The following is a 16,632-nucleotide window of genomic DNA, read 5'->3' on the forward strand; positions in this document are numbered from 1 at the left end:
GGAATGATCATGGATCCCTGGGTGGACGCTCTACTGGCTTGGAGCCCTGGCCCATGCACTTTACTTTTTCTTGCATTGGCCATTTCCCTAGTTTTTGCTACTGGCACTAATACGGTATTTATTTATTAATCTTGAAAAATGACACAAGAAATACAGATCCCAGGTAAAAACAGACAGTATAGAAGTGCTTAAAATAGAATGTGAAAATACCTCTCTTTTCATAAACATTTTTAGAGGTAATCACTGTTGACAGTTTGTTACATATCATTTCATAGTTTTTTGTCATGTATTTATATATGTATATATGATAAAGTATATATAATATATCTATGAATAAAGTAAAGTAATTTTACTCCTCTGTAACTTCCTTGGAATGTTCATATGACTACACAAGCAATAACCAGACACATTCTAGTTGTAAAAATTCAAACAACAAAGAAATATATAGAGGAAAAAGAAAGTGGGTTTATGAAAGTGATTTCAAGGTCAGATTTTTTAATAGGGTGGAGAATGCATTCACTTTATCTATGAGCCATTCTTCCCAGAGCCCACTGTCACTTATAATCCAAAATACCTTTCTTCCAAATAAGCCTTCCCATCTCTGTTTATTAAAATATGGTTATTCCTTTGATAAAAATTGTGACAATATGACATTTTCAAATATGATATTGGGGAAATTTTTTCTACTGCTTGGGTAGTCAACATGCACATGTTTGAAATAACCTCTCTAGGCAGTCAAGTCATGCCAGAATATTTACATGTTTACAACATTACTTTCTAAAGATATTAAAGTGCTGTAGCAAGACTGCAGGATTAGCTGTAATCTGACATCCTTAGGGTAGAGAAATACTATCATCATTATTGCCATGGAGAAACAGGAGACTAAACTGCTTAAAGCGCTATAATGAGAATAGAATTAATTTCTAAGAATGTTTTGGGACTTGGCATAAAACAATTTCTGGTGCCCTTTATTATTAGTAATCATCACTTCCTCACCACTATTTATTGAATGCTTACTCTTTGCAGGTATGACGCTGAAGTTTTACACACATCATCACATGAATCTAATTTAATCCTCCCTACTGCCCAATGAGTTATGTTTTATTATCCCTGTTTTACAGGTGAATAAACTGAGGCTTAGAGAGATTAATTAACCTGTATGAACTAATTATGTATCTGGAAAAGATTAAGGTTGGGAGGCGGGGAGAGGATGGTCACATAGTTCACACATTCAGCATCCTAGCCTTGTCCTCTGATCTGCACTCTAGACCTATACACTGGGTCCTACTCCACCCTATCTCCTACTCCATTGAAGGCCTTCCCAGTGTCACTCTGCCCTAAATGGCCACGAACAGTTCTCTTTGAGAGTCACTGTGGTTATGAAAACTTTTTTTTATTGAATATAATCCATTAGGTGAGTAATTGAAGAATTTTAAATAATCCCATGGCCCAGCTATAAGCAGGTGATCCATTCAGCATTTATTTGAACACCTGTAAATTACAGGGCTGTGATGGACAAAGGTAAATTAGACAAAAGTCCTGCCCTTAAGGGCCATAATCTAAAGATTTTTAAGAAAAATTGGAGATTTATGGCCTTTGTATATTTTAATTTATTATGTTATTTAAATATATGCTTTATTTGAAGCTGAATTCTTGGCCTAAAACAAATTACTATAATTTTCCACCGATGTGGAAATTTTTATTTTCCACTGGGAAAATAAAATCTGCTTATGATGTGGGTTTCTAGGAATCCATTATGACAAAATATAAGGGTCGCTTATAGCACCCTAGGAGTAGGAAGATTTATGCATCCTTTTCAATTCTTTCACTAAGGCAGGTATATTTACTAATAATTCATTTACCTGGAGATGAAAAGATGAGGAAATTTTCCCATTTTCCCTCCTAAATCTTGAGGTGAATAGAGAAGGTCTTGGAATACAGATCAGTAAACATGTCATGAAACTGTTTGCTGCCTTTTCTAAATCTTGTTTTATTTCATCTCTTCTTTGCCCTAATTTCCAAAATTTGCTCTCAGCTCTAAAATTATGCTTCATTCAGCTTTCTAAAGAAAAGCCGTGCTTTTTAATAGACTGGATGAATTAACACTCTGAAGACATTGCATAGAATGTTAGAGGAACACCTAAGGATTTGGATGAAATTCTAATACACGTTCATATCAGATATTGGGAGGTTAGCAATGGTCAACAAAGGGGAGTATGGGGTATGTACAATGTACAAACACGTTTCTTCTGTGACTATGCAGTGTCTGATCAGTTATGTTAATTGCATTTCAGACCCATCAGACCTTCCTCACTGTGGAGAAATACGAGGCCACATCAGCAACATGGAAGATAATGCATAATGATGCCTCCTGGGAGACTCGGTGAGCACATTTATTGAATATTTTGTTTTTCAAGCCCTGAAACGAGTTGGTTAGTCATGCAGAGAACACAAATGGGAAGACTGGCTCAGTACACGATATTAATGATACCAAATTCCCCAGGAGCCTTCTGGCCATATTTAGTTGATTTATTAGATTTCATTTTGATCCTCTTTTTCTACAGAACAATGTGGTGTGTGCTTCTGTAAGATTAGATGCTAATGAGGTTATGACCTCAATTCTTATAAACATCTGTTAGTTTTGTCTTTTTCCATGGTCACAGACATTACCCCTAAGAGCTGGTTAGCCTTCCTGCAAAGTGGTTGAAAGGGGTGCTGGGTGAAGGTGTTGAGATGGCTCTGTAGAGCCCAACATTCCTTCTGGGAAAATAATGAGTCCATACCTACCATGTATTGCATGTTTGTATATGGTCAATGATTCTTCATTTGAATTACTAAAACACAAGAAGCTTGAGTGTTTAATTCTTACTGACCCAAGGAGGAAAGGAATGTGCTTATGGAGTTCCCTCAGAGAAACATCTCTCTGTGCTTTTTGTTATCAAATACCTGAGCTGAATAGATAATGTGAAGATTTGAAAATATATTTGAAGTAAGAAAATGTTTCCGTTCCTAACTCTGTAAACTTCATACCACAGGACAGTAGCATGGACATGGGCAAAATTTTTGGCAATTTGTGTCTAATTCAAATCACTTCAAGCTAAGTGACTATTTGTATGTTGGTTTGGTTCCCATGGTTAACTGAAAATAGAGATTTTACCTTGTTGTGGCCTATTTGATAGCCATTCAAAAATATGGGCATAATGTTTCTTCTGATCTTTAGGACTCTAGGGTATAGGTAATCTTTAAACAAGTAATACATACATATTTATTGCTAAAATAAAGTTATACAGATGACAAAAAAGGATGATTTGTTTTCAAGAGCCCACAATCAGAATAGCATTCAACACGGAGGATATGTGTAGTGTTCAGCCTTGTTCAACAGCAGCAGTATCACCAGCTATTTACTGAAAGCACTGGACCTGTCACTGAGGAAACATAGGATGCTGAGCACACCCTCTCTGCCCAGGGGATTTGCCCTCCACATAACTGAGAGTATCAGTTAGTTAGCCCATGGTACCTTGCTGTATCTAGAAGAGTAGCTGAACTTCCTGCCATGGTCTACAAGGACCAATGTGATCTGACTCCATCTGTTTCTATCATCTCAGCCACTCTTCTACAGTTCACTCTGCCCTGATCCTACTCACCTGTGTCCTGTTCCTTGGATGTACCAAGTCTGCTCCTGCTTCAGATACTTTGCATTCTCTCTTCCTTATTCCTAGAATATTCTTCCTCTAGACGTGTGTGGGTTCAGTTTAAATGACATCTCCTTAGGGCTCCCTCTGTCTTACTTCTTCATTTCACTTATAAATTTTAAAATTATTTGTTGGTTTACTTGTTTATTGCTTTCTTCCTATCTCTGCCCTAGTAGAACATAAACTCCATGAAACTTTGGACCACGTCTGTCTCACTCACTATGGTATTCTCAGTACCTCCAGCATAGAGTCTGGCACATGAGCTAATGAAATATATATTTTGAACAAATGAATCTAGATGCAAAAAGAAGTGTCAAGTTGAAGCAGAGGATGGCAAGGGCGAAAAGGATGCTATAGCAGTTTTAAAGCAGGGGACATCCTGTGTTCTGAATATCAGGTGAGGCTACCTGGGATGGATGGAATTTAAGTAGCTAGGTAGAACAAGTGAAGATATTTCTACAAATGGCTGTTTCTTAAAGGTCTGCTTCTAGGAAGTATTTACTGTTTTGTTCATTGCTATACTCTCAGTATCTAGCATAGTGCCTTGCTTATGGTAGGTACTCCCTTCCTATTCATTGAATGAATAATCATACACTTTTCTAATCACACATTTTTAAGAGTAAAATTGGGTTTGTTTGTTTGTTTCCTGCCAACAGTTTCTATTGGCACAAGGGATTACGGGGTCATAGCAATGCAACGATACAATGGCATATTCCAGATACTGCCCAACCTGGAACCTACAGAATAAGATACTTTGGACACAATCGGAAAAAGAACGTTCTCAAGCCCGCTGTCATACTTCCGTTTGAAAGCACTCCCTCCACTTTTGATGTTGTAACCACTTGGTGAAAAGTTGACAAAGATAAAAAAGTTGATAAAGAGCAGCTGTACTCTGTATGATTTAAATAATCAATTTCATGTGAATGTAACCTATTATGATGACTTCAATAATTGTCCTTGTTTGGGAACAGATAGTTTACTGCTAATGGGACAGGTGTGTGTGTGTGTGTGTGTGTGTGTCTGTCTGTCTGTCTGTCTGTCTGTGTGTGTGTGTGTGTGAGAGAGAGAGAGAGAGAGAGAGACGTGTGTATGTGTCCCATTTACCTTTGCTCTAGTAGATTTTACATCATGGTCTGCTGCCTAAAGCATGATTTCCCTTGGGGCCCTGTGGTTGTTTAAAGAAACAGTTCCCCTCAATATGAAACCTCTGAAATGTTAGTGAGAGTGGTTAAAGATGTGTGAACAATGTTTAAACTATTTATTTATAGAATTATGGAATGATAGCACTTAAAAAGTTTAAAGAGGTCATCTAGTTGGATCCTTCATTTTACAGATGGGAAAATGAAGTTTTACGGATTTAAGATTAGCATAAGGCTAGGACCTTGTCCCTCAGTCACATTTTAAAAATATTATATAAACATTGACCATAAATGTATAAGCCCAGTTAGAGAAAATTAGCATGCCAGTTTTTCTATACTGAGTGTAGCTTTTCAAAGCAGCCACCCTGGAGTTGATATGGCTGATCCAGAGTTTTGTTGATGTTCAAATCATTTCTGGAATTGCCTTCAGAGCCCAATTATGAGGAAGTCAGACTTGTAATATTTTGGTCATGCCTTGTGTTTCCCTAGGTGCCCTTATCCCACTGAATTGTGTCCCGTATTCCCAAGACTTGTTCTAAGTGATTTTTGATTGTTTCACTAATCAAATTCACCCCAAACCCACAAAGTTTTGCTCTTAGTGTAGATACTAAAATGAAAAAAGAATGAAATTAGAACACTCCCTAACACCATATACAAAAAATAAACTCAAAATGGATTAAAGACCTAAATGTAAGGCCAGACAGTATAAAACTCTTAGAGGAAAACATAGGCAGAACACTCTATGACATAAATCACAGCAAGATCCTTTTTAACCCACCTCCTACAGAAATGGAAATAAAAACAAAAATAAACAAATGGGACCTAATGAGACTTCAAAGCTTTTGCACAGCAAAGGAAATCATAAACAAGACAAAAAGACAACCCTCAGAATGGGAGAAAATATTTGCAAACAAAGCAACTGACAAAGGATTAATCCCCAAAATATACAAGCAGCTTATGCAGCTCAAAATCAAAAAAACAAGTAACCCAAACCAAAAATGGGCAGAAGACCTAAATAGACATTTCTCCAAAGAAGATATACAGATTGCCAACAAACACATGAAAGGATGCTCAACATCACTAATCGTTAGAGAAATGCAAATCAAAACTACAATGAGGTATCACCTCACACTGGTCAGAATGACCATCATCAAAAAATCTACAAACAATAAATGCTGGAGAGGCTGTGAAGAAGAGGGAACCCTCTTGCACTGTTGGTGGGAATATAAATTGATACAGCCACTATGAGGAAGAGTATGGAGGTTCCTTAAAAAACTAAAAATAGAACTACCACATGACCCAGCAATCCCACTACTGGGCATATACCCAGAGAAAACCATAATTCAAATAGAGTCATGTACCACAATGTTCATTGAAGCTCTATTTACAATAGCCAGGACATGGAAGCAACCTAAGTGTCCATAGACAGATGAATGGATGAAGAAGATGTGGCACATATATACAATGGATAAAGAAGATGTGGCACATATATACAATGGAATATTACTCAGCCATTAAAAAATGAAATTAAGTTATTTGTAGTGAGGTGGATGGACGTAGAGTCTGTCATACAGAGTGAAGTAAGTCAGAAAGAGAAAAATAAATACTGTATGCTAACACATATATATGGAATCTAAAAAAGAAAGAGAAAATGGTTCTGACAAACCTAGGGGCAGGACAGGAATAAAGACACAGACGTAGAGAATGGACTTGAGGACACAGGGATGGGGAAGGGTAAGCTGGGATGAAGTGAGAGAGTGGCATGGATATACATACACTACCAAATGTAAAATAGATAGCTGGTGGGAAGCAGGTGCATCTTACAGGGAGATCACCTCAGTGCTTTGTGACCAAAGCACTTTGTGACCAAAGAGGGGTGGGATAGGGAGCGTGGGAGGGAGATGCAAGAGGGAGGGGATATGGGGATAAATGTATACATATATACACTGATTCACTTTGTTATAAAGCAGAAACTAACACAACATTGTAAAGCAATTATACTCCAATAAAGATATTTTAAAAAATTAAGTGGAATTCTAGAACTGAAAAATGAAATATCTGTATTTTTTAAATTTTCCCTGTATGGCTTTTGTCCATATTTCTATTGGGTGGATAGTCATTTTCTTATTTATAGAAACTTTTTAAACTTTAAGGAAATTAGCCTATTGTCTGTTGTATGTGTTGCAAAATTTTTGTTGTTGTTTGCCTTCTGACTTTGTTTACAGTTTTTCCATGCAGCAATTTAAAATTTTTATTTAGTTGAATTTAAAAATTTTTATGGAAAAAAAAAGAAAGTGATACTGGCTTTAAACGGAGTCCTCAGAGGAGAGGCTCTGAATTCATTTATCTGTCATTTCTTATTCACTCACTCACTCATGGACCCGTTCAATCATAGAATATTTATTAAGGCTTACTCTCCTACCCAGCAATGCACTAGTGCGGCTCTGACAATTAGTGAGATCATATTTAGGATAAATGTGTGTGTCAAAAGGTGACTGTTTTTTTTTTTTTTTTTGCGGTACGCGGACCTCTCACTGTTGTGGCCTCTCCCGTTGCAGAGCACAGGCTCCAGACTCGCAGGCTCAGCGGCCATGGCTCACGGGCCCAGTCGCTCCGCGGCATGTGGGATCTTCCTGGACTGGGGCACAAACCCGTGTCCCCTGCATCGGCAGGCAGACTCTCAACCACTGCGCCACCAGGGAAGCCCAAGGTGACTGTTTTAAAGGAGAAAATATTCAATTCAATGTATAAATTTTGCAGAGGCATTGAAAAATCAGTAACCTTCAAGTCACATCTTGTATATCGCCTATGTTGGGTACTCTAATTTGGGGATAAATAGGCTCCAGACAACTTGGAGAAAGCTGTTCTGAAAGTTATTTTGGGGTATTGTGAAATACCCAGTCTCATATCTGAAAGAATGAGATATGACAGTCTGACATCGATTGCCTCAAAGTATTAATTGCATTTAAAATTATCCAAGTTAACTAGGAGCTCCCAGTCTGCAAAATAAATTTCCAAAAACTGAGTCATGCTTTTGTATGTGTGTAAAAGCTTTAGCATTTTGGGGAAAAATCAACTTTTAGTTTAAAAAATCTTTCAAGTTTGAAAATAATACTGATATTAATAATAATATTTGCATCCATTTAGGTAAGACTTAAACATGCTATATTGTATTATTAGAATGAACCTGGAACATATTTTGATGAATCAGTACTCTAGAGGCTGTTTCTGTGCAGGTTAACTGCTGGAGGATTAACTGATTAGGATTTCAATGGGTGGTGATCATTTTTCCTAATGATACCATACTTTTTAGGATAAAAGTTCAAAGGGCTAAAAGAGCAGGTGCTTCTGAAAGTAGTTGATCCCAGAAAGACCAATTATATTAGAACCTATGACAATATTTTTAAAAGTGTTTCTTATGACTCAGAAGAGGTTTTGAATTATTTTCTATCCCCTCCATGCCTCCCATTGAAGCTTTTCTCAACCGGCCTGTGATTCCCTATTATTTACTTGCCGCTATGCCAAGGCAACCATTGTCTTACCTACTGCTGATCCTTCGGCACCCCACCCTCTGCCACCAGTGCTATTGGCCCCATATAACCCACAGAAACCTGTTTTCTCACTGCCTGCCATCTCTTCCAACTGATAAAGTTCCATTTCTGCAGTTTGCCTGTAAAAATAAGACCAGATCTCCACATCATAAATACTATAGTTATTCACTTGAGCATAAAAGAACAGCACATAGAAGCTGATCTCATCTGTTAAGATAAAAACAGATCCAATCTCTGTGGTTCTGAGTGGCTCATTGGAGCCAAAGCACGTGGAGAAAACTGAAATTGGTGGAGAATGTATAAAAGGGGGTTCGGTGGGTGGGAGAATTCTTTTGGAGAAGATTTTGTTTCTCATGTCAAAGTGTCTGTGTTTTATTTGCTGTACTCTGTCTACTCTGGTTTTAAGGATGCTATGACTTCAAAAAGTACTGAATGATCCACCTCTATTTTTCAATGAGTATTATGTAAAGTGTCAGTATTCAATAGAATGTTTAAAAAATTAATAATTACACTTGGGAGCTTATTTTCTAATGAGAGGCATAGACAAATGAGCCATTCTTTCTTTTTAAGAGATGGAACAAATGGTGGTAGATTACGTATAAATCAGGTTGGAAAGTGATATAAATGACCTCTGTAAGTAATCACCCAAACATAAGGGATGTTTGGATGACAGGACTTGCTTTCTGTATTGCAAAATGTGGGCATTCATTTCAGCAAATTTATATTGAGCACTTACATACTTTTTGGCAGGCATTATACTAAGCCCTAAAGATATAATAATGATGAAGGCACCATAAGTTCTTATCATCAAAGAACTTGGAGTTTAATGGAAAAAGCAATTCTGTGCGGAGTGGCCCACGCTACTACAGTAGTCTAGGGTGTTAGAGATGGCACCGTAGATGGTCTTGGGGATATTGCAGTAGGTTTCCTGGAAGAAGTAACATCTAAGTTAAGACCTGAAGGATATTAGCTAGGAGAAAGGTAATGGGGTGTGTTTGTGTTTGTGTGTGTGTGTGTGTGTGTGTGTGTGTGTGTGTGTACTTGCATGTGTGTAAGAGAAGTAGACTATTCCAGGTAGAGGGAATATCAAGTAGTTTATCAAGGCTGTAGTTAAAGTGCAAGGGAGGAGTGGTCAGAGATGTAGCACTGAACTTTGCTTTCATAAATAGCAATTTGGTTTTATGTTTGTATTAGCATTTTTCCTCCTTGAGACTCTTCACTTATGACACAAATTGTGCTTGAATGTATTTTCCCTTTGCTATACTAGTAAAAGACATATTTTATAACCAAGGAAACTGATTTTGGTTCTCAGTCTCCAGTGATATTGGGTTTCACCCTTCTGTCTTCATGGGCTGTAAACCTGTCTCTTGGAGTTGAATTTAAGATACTTCTTTGCTTCTGTACATTTCATGTTTTCAAATCTTGAGTTCCTTTTGCTTTTTTATACCTGCTGAGTTGTCAAATACAGCCAATGAAGATTACTCTCTTCCTTTGGATGGATTCCAGAGTTCTATAAGTACTTACAAGTATTGGGTTAGCCACAAAGTTCATTCAGGTTTTTCTGTAAGATGGTATGGAAAAGCCCAAACGAACTTTTTAGCCAATCCAATACTAAACAATTGACCCACCCACATAAATTTCAAAGTACCTTGGCATGCATCATTTCCTGTCTGTATTTTGTTGTTGTTGTTGTTGTTGTTTTCTGGCTGTGTTTCAAGATAATAAGCAAACTAGAAGCTTGGGGTATTGGCTCAACACTAGTTAGAGGAGAACAGGCAATGTACCACCCCACTACTTGCCTGGGTCTGTGATAGTACCTGATAGTCAAATCATCCCTTGACAGCTTACTCTCAGATGGTTAACTGAAGAGAAAATAAACTTTCACCTCATCTTTCACTGTTACATTTCATTGTTAGAACAGATGAAACATGCTATATTCTAACTGCTATACTGATTATGACCCCCATGAGGGCTATAATTTAGGCCTTTTCTTCTGCTGTGGCTAGAACAAATATCAACATATTTGTATGAAATCAGAAAGCAGATTTTTACTAGCTCACCTGGAGAAAATGGTATGGTGACCTATTTCTATTTTTTGACTCTCTGGCTGTTATGGATTGAATTGTGTTCCCCAAAAAGGTATGCTGAGTCCTCAACCCCAGTACCTCAGAATTTGGAAATAGGATCATTGCAGATGTAATCAGTTAAGAGGAGTAGGACTCTAACTGAGAGTACTCTACTGGAGTAGAATATGTCCCTAATCCAAAATGACTGGTACCTTTCTAAAAAGAATGCCTTGTAAAGAGACATACACAGGAGACTACAATGTGAACACGAAGGTGGAGACCAGAGTGCTGTGTCCATAAGCCAAGGAATGCCAAAGATTGCCAGTAAACCATCAGAATCAAGGAAAGAGGTACGGAACAGATTTTCTCTCACAGCCCTGGGAACAAACCAACCCTGGTGACTATTCAGTCTTGGACTTGTAGCCCCTAGAACCATGAGGCAATAAATATCTGTTGTTTAAGCCACCCATTGTGTGCTCTTTAGTTCTGGCAGTCCTAGGAAACAAATACACTGGCCAATGGATTAATTTCCACCCCTTAGGCACCTAGCCAAAATAGACTCCTGGGAGCCTCCCAGTTTAGAGGACTACGTCCTTTATTCTCCTGGATAATATGGTCACTTTTTGGCAACTGGTCTCATCTATCATTGATTGCCTATGAGTGTCATCTATCACTGTCAAAGACTAGTAAATTCTGAAACTAACTTACATATAATAAAAAGCCAAATGAATCAGCTATGATGTAGCTCTAACTAAAAATTTATGGAGAATAAACATTCTATAATTTGGGAATTGATCTTTTATGGGTTGTGGGTAAGACTGAATATCTACTATATATATTTATAAGATGACAGAATGAGGACACATATAGTTATGCATGTTTATTCTCAGTTCCTATTGAACTGAGTTGGTTTTTTCCTCTCAAATTTATTATGCAAGTATTATAAGCTCAGCAGCGAATAGGTGACAGGTCAGTGTAGTGTCCATATTTCTGTTTACATGGAGGCAAAGCTAGAAAGGAATCATGATATACTTCAAGAATTTGTGTCAATTTTAGATTAAGGTAGAATATGGTTGTATTCACGTTGTAGACGGTTATTGCAAAAAGTAGTAACTGAGTTTTTTCTCTCTATGGGTGATTCACTTCGTGTTTAAATAAATGAATATTTAAACATGAAATTAAAAATGAATGTTTTTATTCATTAAAAATATTTTTTTAATGAAAAGTGAATATTTCTATTTCAAGACATGTTTTTATGATAAGAGAATGCTTTCAAGACTATTGAAGAGAAAGCTTCCCATTTTTGGAGGGCATTTTATTTTCTTTGGATTAACCAAGTAGCATCTCAATGCCCATTTTTAGCATAAAATTTATTGGGGTCCTGTGGGAAATATGTTTCCTTCTGGTGGGGACTGTGAAACCCACACAGTAAAGTCCGATAATCTTCTCCCATAGGGATCATCCTCCCTGTGCCTCCACCGTGATTCCAAGGTTAGACTATCACTGAATTTCTTGAGGTCTTAAAAAAAACTTTTATGGAAAATTTGAAACATATAAACACAGAAGGAGACTAGTACAACAATACCCCATATACTCCTTCATCTAGCTTCAGATATTATAAACAGTTTGCCAATCTCATTTCATCTATCCCTTCACATTTTCTGGGGTGGGGATGGGTTCAAGCTGTACTATTTCCCTTTTAAATACTTTATTATATTTCTTTAACAGGAAAAGATATTTTTCTTTTACTCAACCACAAGGTCAGTCTCATATCTAACAAAATGAACAATAACTCCTTAATTTCGCATACTATTCAGTCTATGGTCAAATTTTCCTGATTGTTCTAAAAAATGCCTTACAGAGGGTTTGTTTATTAAGGGTCCAAATAAGTTTGGTATATGGCATTTAGTTTACTTACCTCTTATGTTGCTCTTAATATGTAACATTTCTCCCCATACTACCTCCTCTGCATGCTGTTTGTTTAATAAATAAACCGTGGTGCTTGTCTAACATATTTTTCCCATATTCTGACCTTTTGCTTTCTCATGGTGTGTTTTAACTTTTTTGTCTATCCTTGCTATTTCCTATAAACAATAGATAGATCTAAAAGGTTGGTTAGATTCAAGTTAATTTTTTTTCTTTTGGCAAGAATACTTCCTTGATAGGACTGTTTTATGAAATAAGAGATACATAATGTCTGGTTGTCCCGTTTATGTTTGGATTGACATGACATTCGAGAGTTGTCAGCCTGATCCATCCATCTTAAAAGTCCCTGTCAACCTTTAGTCTTTGGTTTTCACAGCCATGGATGTGTTAATTAGATCCATTATTTCTTTAGGGATTACAAAATATTAATTTTATTTTTTATCTTTACTGGGGTATAATTGACAAAATTGTAATATATTAAAAGTGTACAATAAGATGCTTTTACATATGTATATATTGTGAAAGAATTTTCACCATTGTATTAATTATATCCATCACCTCACATACTTACCTTTTTTTCCTTTTTCTTTTGTTTTTAGTGAGAACACTTAAATTCTACTCTCTTGGGCTTCCCTGGTGGCGTAGTGGTTGAGAGTCCGCCTGCCGATGCAGGGGACATGGGTTCATGCCCCGGTCCGGGAAGATCCCACATGCCGCAGAGCGGCTGGGCCCGTGAGCCATGGCCGCTGAGCCTGCGCGTCCAGAGCCTGTGCTCCCCAACGGGAGAGGCCACAACAGTGAGAGGCCCGGATACTGCAAAAAAAAAAAAAAATTCTACTCTCTCAGCAAATTTCAACTATGCAACACAGTGCTATCAACTATAGTTACCATGTTATACATTAGATCCTCAGACTTTATTCATCTTACCAGAATTCACCATTTTACTCTGTTTCTACATGTTCAATTTTTTTTTCAGATTCCACATATAAGTGATACTTTTCAGTATTTTTTTTCTCAGTCTGGTTTATTTCACTTAGAAAAATGCCCTCCAGGTCCATCCTGTCATTTGCAGATGTTAAAGCATCCTTGCATCCCAGGGATTAATCCCACTTGATCATGGGATTTGATCCTTTTAATGTGCTTTTGAATTCAGTTAGCTAATATTTTGTTGAGAATTACTGCATCTATGTTCATCACGGTTATTGGCCTATAGTTTTCTTTTCTTGCAGTGTCCTTTTTGTGATGGTGTCAGAGTAATGCTAGCCTTGTAGTATGAGTTCGGGACTGTTCCCTTCTTATTCATGAGGTAGCATGTTATACATTCTCCTTTGCATCTTCCTTATTTCACTTAAAATACACCAAGAGATAATTCTATTTCAGTATATTGATATTTTTCTCTTTTTTTAATTTTGTAAACTTTTATTTATTTATTTTTAAATTTTATTTATTTATTTTTGGCTGGGTTGGGTCTTTGTTGCTGCGCGCCAGCTTTCTCTGGTTGCAGCGAGCAGGGGCTACTCTTTGTTGCGGTGAGCAGGCTTCTCACTGTGGTGGCTTCTCTTGTCGAGGAGCATGGGTTCTAGGCATGTGGGCTTCAGTAGTTGTGGCTCGCGGGGTTTAGAGCGCAGGCTCAATAGTTGTGGCGCACGGGCTTAGTTGCTCCGCGGCATGTGGGGTCTTCCGCGGATCAGGGCTCGAACTGGTGTCCCCTGCACTGGCAGGTGGACTCTTAACCCCTGCGCCACCAGGGGAGTCCCGATATTTTTCTTATTTTTTATAGCTTCCCAAACGTACCATAGTTTATGCATATGCCGTAATGTATTAATCAGTCCCCTGTTGTTAAACATTTGGATTGTTTCCAGTCTTATGTTATTACAAATTAAGTATATTTTTGCCAGTATATAGATTCCTAGATATGAGATTGGTAGATAAAGATAAATGCATATGCAATTGTAAATTGCCAAATTTCTCTCCACAGGGTTGGTATCATTTCACATTTTCTTCAATATTCAATGAGAATGTCTGTCTTCCTAGAGCCATGCTAACAGTATATACTGTCAGGTTTTTAAATTCTTGCTAATCAAATAGGTAAATGGTGGTATTTCAATGTTATTATTTTGGATTTCTCTTATTAAGACTGAGATCACATTTCCTTTACGTTTTCCCCCTATTCACTGTTCATATGTTTTTTCCATTTTTTTAACTGGTTGCATGTCTTTATTTTTCTTAGTTTTATTTTATTTTATTAAAATTTTTAAATTAAAAATTTAATTATTTTGTTGAAGTATAAATTACATTAATATATAAATATATAAAAATCATGTTAGTTTTAGGTATACAGTGTATTGTTTTGGTATTTGTGTATATTGTGAAATGATCACCACAAGTCTAGTTAACATCTGTCACCATACGTAGTTATAAAACTATTTTTCTTGTAATTAGAACTTTTGAGAACTATTCTCCTAGCAAGTCTCAAATATGCAATACAATATTATTGATTAATAAAATGTGGTATACGTGTATATATGTATAAAATGTCTACCGCATTTTATTGATCCATTCATCCATTGATGGGCACATAGGTTGTTTCCATATCTTGGCTATTGTCAATAATGCTGCAGTAAACCTGGCCATGCATATATCTTTCCAAGTTAATGTTTTCATTTTTTGGGGATAAATACCCAGAAGTGGATTTTGCTAGATCATAGGGTAGTTCTATTTTTAATTTTTTGAGGAAAATCCATACTGTTTTCCATAGGGACCACACCAATTTATCTTCCCACCAATAGTACACAAGGGTTCCCTTTACTCCACATCCTCGCCACACTTGTGGAGCTTACTGCATGTTTTCTTCTAGGAGTTTTGAAGTTTCAGTCTCATGTTCAAGTATTTAATCCATTTTAAATCTATTTTTGTGTATGGTGTAAAATAGTGGTCCAGTTTCATTCTTTTGCATGTCCAGTTTTCCCAACACCATTTACTGAAGAGACTGTCCTTCCCCCCTTATATATTGGCTCCTTTGTTGTAAATTAATTGACCATATATGCATTGTTTTATGTCTGGGCTCTGTGTTCTGTTCCATTTGTCTATGTGTCTGTTTTTATGCCAATACCATATTGTTTGATTACTATAACTTCGTATAGTTTGAAATCAGGGATACTTTCCTAATTTTTAGACAATGTTTATATATTTGGTATACTGGCCCTACATCAGGAATTTAATTAGTTAAATTTTTCCCAGTTTGTCACTTGTCTTTTGACTTATAGTAGTTTTTTCCATGCTATTTAAAATTTTTATTAGCCATATATTACTTTTTATTTTATTGTGCCTGGATTTTGAGTGAAAGTAAAGAAAATTTTCTCTGCTTCTAAGCTTTAAAGGAATTAAAAAAAAATTTTCTTCTAGTGCTTACCTGGCTTCATTATTTACATTTAGAAATCTAATCCATTTGGACTTTCCCTTGGTGTATGGGATCATACACAATTCTATCTTTTCAAATGACTGTCCAATTGTCCTAATACTCACTTAAGAAGTCTGTCTTTTCTTCACTGTTTTGAGATTCTGTCTTTATTAACTACTAAATCTTTAATACCCTTGGGTCTGATGCACTAGGACTTCTCGATATTTGTTGAGAGTTTAAAGTTCTCCATTATATTGCTGCCTTGACATCCATTTTGTGTGGCCATGTGGCCTGCAGGGGCCATCAACTGACACTAGACCCTTCAGCGCATGCTCTAGATAATTTACAAGTAAATGTAAATTCCTGATATGACTCCCCGAATGGCCCTTTTGATAGACAGTGATGTCCCTCACCTCCCAGGACACTTACATTTTGTGCTCCTTAGGTAAAACCCTGCAGAGTTCACCAAAACCCCAGTCTTTCTGGTTTTAATTAACTAATCTGGCATTAGCCTAGGCACTCCAAAGCACTCCACCGAAGGACCCTAAAAAAAGCATGTGCCTCAGGTCCTACCACTCTTTCTCCTGCAGCCAACCCTGACTTCCTTGCATGGCCCCTTGAGGCATGCCATGAACTTTTCCCAGGATGTCCAGAAGTAATAAACGTCCTATTTTATTTTATTTTATTTTTTATTTTTTGGCGGTATGCGGGCCTCTCACTGTTGTGGCCTCTCCCGTTGCGGAGCACAGGCTCCGGATGCTCAGGCTCAGCGGCCATGGCTCACAGGCCCAGCCGCTCCGCGTCATGTGGGATCTTCCCGGACCGGGGCACGAACCCGTGTCCCCTGCATCAGCAGGC

General features: G+C 37.2%; 1 protein-coding gene across 1 annotated transcript in view; it reads left to right on the forward strand.

The window, feature by feature from the left end:
- The window catches only part of ASAH2 (N-acylsphingosine amidohydrolase 2), a 126,196-nt gene extending 119,494 nt beyond the window's left edge, over positions 1–6,702 (forward strand). Inside the window, exons 22-23 of the mRNA XM_073794235.1 lie at positions 2,295–2,383; positions 4,349–6,702. Coding sequence (XP_073650336.1) covers positions 2,295–2,383; positions 4,349–4,541 — 282 coding nt within the window. The 3' untranslated portion in view covers positions 4,542–6,702. The remainder of the gene's footprint in view (positions 1–2,294; positions 2,384–4,348) is intronic.
- The last annotated feature ends 9,930 nt before the right edge of the window (positions 6,703–16,632 follow it).

The sequence above is a fragment of the Tursiops truncatus genome, chromosome 16, assembly GCF_011762595.2.
Source record: "Tursiops truncatus isolate mTurTru1 chromosome 16, mTurTru1.mat.Y, whole genome shotgun sequence".
Lineage (NCBI taxonomy): Eukaryota > Metazoa > Chordata > Mammalia > Artiodactyla > Delphinidae > Tursiops > Tursiops truncatus.